Consider the following 11,835-nt stretch of genomic DNA (forward strand, 5'->3'; position numbering starts at 1 on the left):
AGCCATTAAAATATTTTTTAATAAAAGTAAATAAAATAATTTAGTGGTTGTAAACTAATTTTTAATTTGTTTTTATCAGATTACAGATCTGTTTATTTTTTTATTTACATTTTATAGCCATAAATGCCTTTAATTTAAAATAAAATAATTTAGTAGCTGTACCGTTTATTTTAAAAATCTTTTTTATCAGATTACAGAATTATTTTTATTTTTTTATAAAAAATGTATGCCCATTAAAATCCCTTTAATTAAAATTTTAATAATTGAGTGGCTGTAAAATTTATTTAAAAATCAGTTTTTATCAGATTATAGATTTATATATATTTTTATTACAATTTTATGGCCATTAATTGCTGACTTTATTAATTGTTAACTTTTTATTGAATTGTTTTTAACTTTTTACACTATTTTATTTTTTATTGTATCAATCATATCAGCCATAATAGACTATCAGTATTGGTCTACTATCAGTATCACAACTAAAAAAGATAAGTGCTGGGCAATATAAGCAAATATTTCTAGAAAGATATATGGAAATCTTTATGGAAATGTAACTTAAAAAGCACCTTGACATTTTCCTAAGTACTAGATCCATCGACCTGTGTGTTTTTATTCAAACCGCCCTGAATGATGCAATGAAAGCGCTCCATAAATAAGCAAATATAAATGGCCTCTCATCTGTTTCTTGGACTGATTCCAGAGAGGTGTGTGTAACTCTGATCTCTCTCTCTCAGGTGAGTTATTACTTCCCTCTGAAGACCCTGTGGCGCTCGTTCTTCGCGGCTCTGGTGGCGGCGTTCGTGCTGCGCTCCATCAACCCGTTCGGAAACAGTCGTCTGGTGCTGTTTTACGTGGAGTACCACACGCCCTGGTACCTGTTCGAGCTCTTCCCCTTCATCCTGCTGGGGGTGTTTGGAGGCCTCTGGGGGGCCTTTTTCATCCGGGCCAACATCGCCTGGTGCCGTCGACGCAAGTCCACGCGATTCGGTACGTGCATCACCTTCACATTAGTGCCATTTACCTTCATTCATACACTGTTAAGAGTTTATGTGGGAACACTTTACAATAAGGTTCATTAGTTAACATGAACTAAACATGAACAATACTTCTACATCATTTATAAGTCTAAGTTCATGTTGATTTAAACATTTACTAATGCATTATTAAAATCAGTAGTTGTGCTTGTTGACATTAACTGTATTTTCATTAACAATGATTTATAAATACTGTAATGTATCGTTTATGAATACATGAACTAATATTAACTTATTGAATCTTGTTGTAAAGTGTTACAGTTTTTGTAAATATAGATTGCATTACATCTTAATTTTAGTGAAACTTTTTAATATTTTTGCTGTGTTTTTGTCATGTGTTTTATTTTTTAATGCAATTTTCGTTAACATTTTAGACCTTTTTTAAATATGCATTTAAAGTTCTAGACATATTTTTTGTCATTTTTATGAGCAAATTTTTTAAATACACATTTATTCTGTTGTTAGTGTAATTTTTAATAGTTTTTGTTTGTAGCATCTTTTGAATCATGCATTTTAATAGCGATTTTATTGTGTATTGCTGTACACCCAATTTATTAAAGTTCAAGTAATTTTGTTGTTTTATTAATAATAATTTTTATATATTGAAATGTTTATTAGTGTAATTTTAGTTAGTTTTAGTAGTTTTCTTGGCGTTGCTTTTTTTTTCATTTGTTTATCGTTTTATACACTTTTTAAACAAAGTTTGAATAATTCTGTTGTGATTTTGTAATTAGGTTTTAGGGGTTTGTATAATTTTAGTCAGTTTTATACATTTTGTAGTGTTTTTGCTATTATGTATATGTAATTGTAAAGTTTAAGTAATTTTGAGGTATCTTGGGCATTTTCATTTGTTTTAGTTTTTATTTTATTTTAAACTCTTTAATTTTATTTCAGGTGATGTCTGTTCAAAGTAACACTTTGTTTCTTTATGGTTTAACGCTGATGTTTCCCAGTGTTTGCTCTGATTTTGAACTGCAGTCTGAGCTGGACGTGTGTTTTTTAGGTAAGTATCCGGTGTTGGAGGTGATCACGGTCGCTGCCATCACGGCCATCGTGGCGTTCCCGAACCCGTACACGCGGCAGAACACCAGCGAGCTGATCAAAGAGCTGTTCACGGACTGCGGCCCGCTGGAGTCGTCTCAGCTGTGTCAGTACCGCAGTCAGATGAACGGCAGTCAGGCGTTTCCCGCGGGATCGGACGCCGCCGCCGCCCCCGGCGTCTACACGGCCATGTGGCAGCTCAGCCTGGCGCTCATCTTCAAAATCATCATGACCATCTTCACCTTCGGACTCAAGGTCAGAAAACTGTGCTTCTCTGTTGTGATTAGTTTTGTTACGGTACCAAAATATCAGTATTCGGTACGATACCAGTGAAAATCCACGGTTCTCGGTACCAATTTCGATACCAAAGCAAAACACAAAAATATGCTAATTAAAAAAAAAAAAAAACTTTTTTTTCACTAAAAATAAAACCAATGCCATTCTTTATACTAATTTACAATTGTGTTTAAAGTTTTCCTACAAGTAATATAATTATGAAAACAAGTAAACAAGTTTCACCCGAATTGAATTTGTCTTTTAATTAATGAAATTTAAACTCCTTTTATTTTTTGGTAAATAAATGGGATTAGCTATTAAAATTAAAACTAGAGATGTTCCGATACCCTTTTTCTCTTCCCGATACCGATTCCGATACCTGGGCTCAGGGTATCGGCCGATACCGAGTACTGATCCGATACCTGGGTGTATATCTGTATATACAGCTGTATATACTACTAGCCCTGTGTAAATTGCTAGAATTTTTTTATGGTGTGCTTCAGACAGATCCCTCAATAAAACATGAACAAATACATGGTGAACTACTGTATTTATTACAGTATTTTTATTATCTAACATGAATTTGACAGTATTATTTATTTTCTTATGCAAAAAAGAACTTCAAATGCAGCCAAAAATCTAACACCGCAAACTAAAAAAGGTATTTAAGTTTTACAATATAACTGTATAAAAAAACTGCAACAAATAAGTCTAGGAATATAAAAAAAGATCTATTAATCAGATAATCTCTAACAAGTAAAAAACAAGTAAAAAACAAGCAACCATCTAGGCATAATTATTATTATTATAGAGATGTATTATTATTACTGTAGGCTACAACAGTAGCTTTATATATTGTCAATTTACTCATGTAAACCAAACATTTATTTTAATGGGCTGCCATGAAGATCTTTGAGTGTCTGTGTTTATGATATGACAGTATTCTCAAATGAAACGGTAAATTCTCATGAAGTGACGGTTTATGCGTTCGTGTCCTCATGACACACAGCAGAGACTACAAAACAGCGAGCTCTCGCGCATCTGTGCCAGTCACCCACAGAGATGTAGATTTTGCGGGAGTAATATTTAAATAGTATTTTGCAGTTTAATATTCACAGACACTAGTATATATTCGGCTACTGTCTGGAGCCCTGCGTTTTGACTTACACGGAAGCGACTGAACGCAGTTGCCGGTACTGAATATACTCGAGAGTCTGTAACTACCGGTACTACAGTGACATACTGCTAACCACTGATCTATAATATAGTAGCGGCTTCACTGTCTTTTGGCAGTTTAGAATGTGATGAGTGATCCAGTCATATATAGATCAGGGCTGCTAACGCGTTTTCATTTCTTCTTCGCTGCTCTAAACAGGGGTTGCTTGTGGCAACACAGCACAACTTCCTGTGTTTTCAATGCATTTTGAGCAGCGAAGAAGAACCGTGCAGCGGTTAGGCAAAGCTTGCGGTCATAACTAGGTCTTTTTTAAGAAAATGGTATCGGATCGGTATATGGGTTCATGTACTCGCCGATGCCGATGCCAGAATTTGTTGTGGTATCGGAGATATTTCCGATACTAGTATCGGAATCGGAACAACTCTAATTAAAACATGGAAGAAATATTGTGTGATTTATTTCTTTAAAAATAAAGTTTTATAAAAAAAAAATTTTAGGCAGTATCACATACATTCAACTAAATAATAGTAATATTTCTACCACATTGCCTTTATGTAAAAACTTTTATTTTGACGAGCTACTTTTGGTTTGACACTCAAATTAAACAGTAAAATGCTTGTGAAGTGACTCAGAACAGTTCTCAGTACTTAAAGAAGCCTGATACTGTGACATTTTCATTTTTTTTGTACCGAATTGGTACCGAAGTACCGGGTCTTTTGACAACACTAGTTGTGATCTCGCAATTTTTATTGTTTTTAAGAATTGCGTGTTATAAAGTCAGAATTGCAAGATATAATTCACAATTCTGAGGGAAAAATTCGGAATTTTGAGACAAAGTCGCAATTCCATTGGTTAATTTTTTGTTCAATGGCAGAAACTGTTTAAATAAAATAGAAACTTTTTTATAATGTATAGCCATGAAATTATATAAACAAAATATCTGTGAGCTCTCTTTTTTATTTACTTTATACGTAGTTGTATCTCGGCCAAATATTTTCATATCCTAACGAACCATACATTAATAAAAAAAAAGCTTATTTATTCAGCCTCAATATTCGTTCAACTTATTCGGTTTAAAAAAAAAAATTGGCTCTTATGACTGGTTTTATGGTTCAGTGTCATATATAATAAACTTACTTACCAGTTTGGCCAAAATGTGCACACTTGATTTGAGTGGCTGTGTTTCATGCTAAAAATGCTAACACTACATTATATTGCCAGATGTGTGCTGAAGATTGTGTGTTTGTTGTGGCCAGGTGCCGTCAGGTCTGTTCATCCCCAGTATGGCCATCGGGGCGATCGCGGGGCGTATCGTGGGCATCGCTGTGGAGCAGCTGGCGTATTATCACCACGACTGGTTCCTGTTCAGAGAGTGGTGTGAGGTGGGCGCCGACTGCATCACGCCGGGACTCTACGCCATGGTGGGCGCCGCCGCCTGTCTGGGTGCGTACGCATGCTTTGAGCGCTCTCTGCGTCCTCTGCTCTTTCACAGACGCTCTGATGTGTGTGGTGGTGTTCGTGCAGGGGGCGTGACGCGGATGACCGTGTCTCTGGTGGTCATCGTGTTCGAGCTGACCGGCGGGCTTGAGTACATCGTTCCTCTCATGGCGGCGGTGATGACCAGCAAATGGGTCGGCGATGCTTTCGGGAGGGAGGGGATCTACGAAGCACACATCCGTCTGAACGGTTACCCCTTCCTGGACGCGAAGGAAGAGTTCACGCACACCACGCTGGCTCGGGATGTGATGCGTCCGCGGCGTAATGATTTGCCGCTGTCCGTGCTGACGCAGGACGACATGACGCTCGCCGAGCTGCAGAACATCATCTCACAAACCAGCTACAACGGCTTCCCCGTCATCGTCTCCAAAGAGTCGGAGAGACTGGTGGGATTCGCCCTGCGCAGGGATATCACCATCGCTATAGGTGACTGAACCCCACATTTATTGCAGTAATTCTCACGCTTCTTTTCATATTACGGCGAAAACTGATGAAGCCTGGTTTAGTACCATTTTTAAGTTATTTGCTGACTACAGTTTAGAGGACCGCAATACACTAATATCTTGTTTTTGCTCACATTGTGTATAAAAGTCGGCATGAAATAAATATTTTAAATGAATATAAAGCATTTATTTGATTAAAAATACAGTAAAAACTGATCAAAGCTGTATTTTCAGCATCATTACTCCAGTCTTCAGTGTCACTTGATCTTCAGAGATCATAATAATGTTCTGATTTGATGCTCAAGAAACATTTCTAAATATTATCAATGCTGAAAACAGTTGAGCTGATTCATATTCTTGTGGAAACTGTGATAAATTATTCAGGATGTTTTGATGAATATAAAGTTCAAAATAACCGCATTTATTTGAAAGAGAAATTCTAAAATCTTTACTGCCACTTTTGATCTATTTAATGCTGAATAAAAGTATTGTTTTATTTCTAAATTAAATTAAAAATAAAATAAAAAATGTACTTTTATCCACCATATTAGTCATATATCAGCCATAATAGACTACCATTAAAAAAATATATGTTTTTTATTTTTATTATTTAATGGCCATACAGTTTAAATAAAATGCAACTTTTAATTTTAATTATTATTATTATTATTATATATATTTGTTTTACATTTTACAGATTTGTTTTATTTTAAGGAAATATACATTAAAAAAATAGTAATTATTAAAGATTTATTGTCCCCAAACATTTGAGTGGGAGTCTATATGTAAAGGTTTTTTTTTTTTTAAATATATCTTAATATGCATTTTAAATTAGAGCGGTCAAGAAAATAATTACAAATAATCTGTTTTGTTTGTGCAAAATATATTTTTCTCTTCTATTTTTGGTGTAAAATGTCACCTGGATGTGTTTGTATCAATTTATGAGGTTATTGTAGAAATACACATCAGAGTTTCTCTGTCCACAAAGATGACTGAAAGATGTTCTCTTTATTTCTTGTCTTCAGAAAACTCCCGGCGTAAGCAGGAGGGAATAGTGCTGAACTCCCGGGTCTACTTTACCCAGCATGCCCCGACCCTCCCAGCCGACAGCCCTCGGCCGCTGAAGCTGCGCAGCATCCTGGACATGAGCCCCTTCACCGTCACTGACCACACGCCCATGGAGATCGTGGTGGACATCTTCCGCAAGCTCGGCCTGCGCCAGTGCCTCGTGACACACAACGGGTGAGTGTCCGCCGGGACGCCTCATTCCCTCTCCGTCTCCTGTGCAGTGTGTGTTTAAACTAACCAACGTCCCGTCAGCGCACACACACACACACGTGTCTGCTGATGGGCTTCAGTCGTGACGTCATGCATCGGAGGATTCACATGCATCTCTCCTGCTAAACCACTGACAAAACACACTTCCACTCACAGTAGAGTAGATCAGTCACACTATATTCAGTGATTTCACTGCTGTTACACGTTTTTTAATGCTTTTATTTGTATATTTAAGTTTATTAGTAGCTTGTCTTGAGATTAGATGCACAATCTCGCAGTGTCCCATGACTTGCAAGTATAAACAATTATAGTTACGTTAACCAACGGTTAAAGCGTTTTTAATTCTTACTAATATTATTATTACAAATATTACTATTATATTTCAATATTTAATTCATAATTCACCAAGACTGAAGGAATTGATGGTTGCTCAGAATTCACCTTTGCATCAGAGGAATTAATTACATTTTAAAATGTTTAAATAGAAAAAAAAGTTATTTAAATTGTAAATGATGTATTTATGAACAGATAAACCTGGGATGGACTGAGACCTTTTTTTTTTTTTTTTTTAAGAGCTTATCCGATCATGAGCATCGGCAAAATGTTTCTTTCTTTTTTTTTTTTCTTTTTTTTTATCAACGTAGAATCTCTCTACTTCTGTGTGTTTGCCTGATCATCAATCTTTGAATGTTAAACACATTCTACTAAATACAGACAACTTTATTATGAAGAAAAATAACAGTTGAAAAAATTAGGTCTTCACGATTATTTGAACGCGATTAATCGCGATTGTGAGGCGTATTCAGTCAGTAAAAGCCGGTTCTGTGATTAGTAGTAAATCTCCATCACCTGCTTTCAGATGGAGCAGCATTTACTACACAAAGCCTCAGTTCTCCGACAAGCTATGCTACATCACATTCACAATCGCAGACGATATAATTGTAAGATTATGAAATCGACAAAAATGTTTCGCGATAATGATTGAATCTTCTGTTTATTCAGCTGCAGCGATGGCTACTACTTGTGATCACAGAACTGTTCTTCACTGAAAGATACGCATGACAATCGCAGCTTCTGCCTAATCATAATTTAGTGCATTTGCGATGTAATTTTACTTAATTGTGCAGCCCTAAAAAAATGTCTAATCATAATCTAAAACAAAAATACTATTATAAACTAGGTTAGTCGATAATTCAGTAGCAAAATAATAATTTCAGCAATTTTTTTGTGTTGTGGACTAAATGTAAACATCTTTAATTTACAATATCTTACTCGGATAATAAAAAATAACATGCATTTAGTATGCTCTCTCTTATTTTGTTAAAATTATTCACATTTTCACAGATTCTGCAAGGGGTTCCCAAACTTTCACATGCCACTGTACATTTAATGAATGCACAATACATAAACACTTTCAGGCCTCAAATATCAGTCTGCTTAATTGCATTTTGTCTCACATTTCATTGATTATTATATCGAGTCAGTTATTGAAAGTTTTATCATTTAGCCTTTTTAGGAACATTTTTTTGAATTGCAACATTCAGCACATTTTTTAAAACCTAAAATGTTGATTAGTAAAACCACACTTTCGTTACCGTAATGTGAAGAGTTTTAAAAAACCTCACCAAGGCACCATTTATTTTGGTGGAAAATGCAGTAAAAACAGTAAAGTTAAGATATCTATTAAATAACTGCTCTCTCTTATTTCAGTATATCTGAAAATGTCATTTATTCACGTGATGCAAAGCTGAATTTCCAACAGCCAATAATTACTACTACCTAAGTTTATTAGTAATCAGTCAACCACATTTGTTTAATTTAAGCTTTTTAATGATATAAGTGTATTTATACTCCAATGTCCCTGTACATTTATACTCCTAAGTCACTGCTCTTAATCTTAATCAAAGAATCATTTTTATTTCGCACACACTGTGACGGCTGATATTTATTACATTTTGATTCTGTTAGTTCATTTGTTTAATTGCAACTCAGCGCCTGATTATTTTAATGATCTCTGTAAAGTTCTGTTTCATATTGCTTCTGTTGTCTTGTTCCTCTTATGTTGTTTTGATTTCTATTTGTTTGTACTTGAGTTGTTGGTGTAATTTTTGTTTGCTAAGTGATGGTGGTCACGGTGTGTGTTGCAGGATTTTATTGGGCATCATCACAAAGAAGAATATTTTAGAACATCTGGAAGAGCTCAAGCAGCACGTGGAGCCCTTGGTGATTAGCCCCTCCCACTCTGCCTGTTAGACTCCGCCTCTTAGGAGGGACGCATGAAACTTGAGTGAAAAAAAGAAAAAGAGTTCTGGATGATGGTTGCCCCAAAATACCACTAGTTAGAGATGCTTAAACTGTACATGTTGTGTATGGATACATTTATTGTAATTTCTACTCACTTCTATTCACTGATGTCTGCGAGAGTTTTTATACCACTTAACTCTGAAATTGATCTAATTTTGAGATTTGAGGCAAAAATTTAATTGTGTGACAAAACTGAAATCGCAGTTATCTCGAGGCGGTGGAACTGTCCTGCATGTGGGGTCCAAACACTACATAAGGTGCACCAATTTGTGACCAGTAACGTGTATTTAAGGAGTATTTTAACCTAAAAATTAAAGTTTGATGAAAATGTGTTCACCCTCTGGCCATCTAAGATGATGTTTCATCAGAACAGATTTGGAGAAATTTAGCATTACATCACTTGTTCACCAGTGGATCCTCTGTAGTGAATGGGTGCCGTCAGAAAGAGAGTCCTAACAGCTGATTAAAAATGTCACAGTAATCCACAGCACTCCAGTCCATCAGCTAATGTCTTGCGAAGTGAAAACCTGCATGTTCGTAAATAAATAAAAATAATAATAATAATCCATCTAAGTGTTTTAAATTCTGGCTTAAATACAAGCGCACAATCATTAATAACACTTCCTCCAGCGAAAACGTCCATCTCCTGTCCTCTCACATCAAAATCCACCTACAGATTTGTTTAGATCGGTTTTGTACCATTTTCATTTGTAAACCGTTCTTGATCTGTGCATATGTCTCTCCCGATTAAGATGAGACGACTTTTTAACTGGAGAAAGCAAGATTACTGGTAAAGGACTCAAATTTTAGCAATGGCTTAAGTTAAAAACACCTTTTTTCCACTTCTCAAGACAGTAGTTGGTGGTCTGGAGTGGTGTGGATTATTGTGAAGTTTTATCAGCTGATAGTACTCTCTTTCTGACGGCACCCATTCACTTCAGAGGATCAAATGCTAACTTTCTCCAAGTCTGTTACAATGAAGCTACGAACTCATCGAGTCATCCTGGAAATTTTCCACAAATCTTCATTTTTTGAAGCTAAGTTAAAAGCTTTTTGGACCCCGCTCCCAGGACTTTATTCGCCTGCAGACATAATGTCTCCTGTAAGATTTGCTTTCACTCAGCTTGTTGCTCCTGTCCTCGTCCACACCTGCAGGGTCCACTAGTCTGTCACCATTAGCCCTGGTGTCTATGAAATGCACCTCTATGTAGCCCCTCCCTTTCAGTTCTGTGTTGTGCACGTGTACTCACAAAAGCACTTCTAATTAATACACATGCCGTGATGTCCTTCATCTGAATTTGATTTCTTTGTTTGTGTTCCTTTGCCAAATCCTCTGGGGGGCGCCTGGTCTGCGTCGGCTGGGCTACAGATCGATGACATCTGACCCCTCGCGCAGCTCCGCCCTTAAACGATTGGCGAGTAACAGTCGTGTGTAGCGGGTTATTTTCTCATTCACCAACATATCTATCCATCTCTATAGTCATACTAGGATGCTGTGTTACTATTACGATTTGGTGTGACTCTAGAATCCTAGCACTTCCTGTAGTATGTAGTCAGCTGTTCCTGTCCCCTAAACCAACAGTCCTCACCTGTCTCGAGTCCCAAACCCTGTCCTCTTTCAGTCGTCTTGACGTTCGACCTTTTCACTCTCTTCCTGTCACAAACGTCTTGCAGGCATTTCACGAACATCTCACAAAGGCTTGACAATCATTTCACGAGCATTACATTCCTCTGGTTTGGATGGACTCTCGCAATCCCAGCTCTCGTCGAAATTGTCACACCTTTTTTCTGTGATGCAGACTGTCATCAAGCTTAAATCCCTTTTTCACAAGCAAAATCAAGAGCATATATAAAGTTAAAAGTTTGTCGAACACTTGCATTCGAAAGTTGATCAAGAAAAAAATTTGTGTTTTGGTATAGACATTGTATCTAGTTAGAAAAAAGGAGTTGAGGTGAAGCGTTACATAATGTTTCAGAAGTAACATGTATTGCATTCTTAATTCACTTTAATTACTTTTGTACACTGTTACACAAATAAGTAACAAGGTAAAAGTAACAATGTGATAGCTTTTTAAAAAATGTTACACTTCCTCTTTTTTTTTTTTTTTACTGTTCTCTCTTACTGTAATCGAGTAATGTATTGCACATATGTTGAACATCTATATTTTTAAAGCTTATCAAGGAAAATTAGTGTTTATGTACAGACGCTTATCCTTTTAGAAAACCAGTAATGTGCGTAAAGTGTTACACGTTACATAATCACATTGATTTAGAAGTAACGCCTGAAGTATTGTATTACTCATTATAATTCAAACCATACTGCAGTTACTTTTATACACCTAACTAAACAAAAGTAGAGGAAGTTACAATGTGGTGTAACTAATTGCTGCTTCAAAAAACGTTACACTTTGTAACGCAGTAATGTCTGTACATTGCACATTAAAGTCTACCAAGAAAATTTATTCATCGAATTATATTTATTCAATGCAGTTTTTGCATTACTCTTTTGAATTCACACTATAGTGCAAAAGTTGCTTCTAAACGCACAAATAATTTGGTGTGTGATGTAACTCTGTGTGACTAATTGCTTTTTAAAAAATAAAGTAATTACTTTTTCAGCAGTAATGTGACACAGTAATGAAGTATTTCAACATAAAACTTTATTCACTTAGAAAAATACTGTTACGGGGAAAAACGTTACAAGTAACACATTACAACATCACACTGTTTTTAAAAGTAATTTGCTTCTAGTTGCATTGCATTAGTGGCATTTCTTAACACTCTA

The 11,835-nt window shown here is 35.9% G+C and overlaps 1 protein-coding gene across 3 annotated transcripts in view; it reads left to right on the top strand.

Moving 5' to 3' along the window:
- LOC113073095 (H(+)/Cl(-) exchange transporter 3-like) overlaps positions 1-11,113 on the top strand; it is a 33,847-nt gene extending 22,734 nt beyond the window's left edge. The window contains exons 9-15 of one of the 3 annotated variants that reach the window (XM_026246000.1): positions 735-987; positions 2,038-2,330; positions 4,785-4,971; positions 5,053-5,451; positions 6,494-6,710; positions 8,894-8,969; positions 10,420-11,086. In XM_026246000.1, the coding sequence (XP_026101785.1) occupies positions 735-987; positions 2,038-2,330; positions 4,785-4,971; positions 5,053-5,451; positions 6,494-6,710; positions 8,894-8,969; positions 10,420-10,434 (1,440 nt within the window). In that variant the 3' untranslated portion in view covers positions 10,435-11,086. Of the gene's footprint in view, positions 1-734; positions 988-2,037; positions 2,331-4,784; positions 4,972-5,052; positions 5,452-6,493; positions 6,711-8,893 lie in introns of all 3 variants that reach the window. The other 2 variants (XM_026245998.1, XM_026246001.1) reach the window with 2 other exon arrangements.
- Positions 11,114-11,835: the final 722 nt, after the last annotated feature.

This window comes from Carassius auratus, unplaced genomic scaffold, assembly GCF_003368295.1.
Source record: "Carassius auratus strain Wakin unplaced genomic scaffold, ASM336829v1 scaf_tig00011368, whole genome shotgun sequence".
NCBI classification, from domain to species: Eukaryota; Metazoa; Chordata; class Actinopteri; order Cypriniformes; family Cyprinidae; genus Carassius; species Carassius auratus.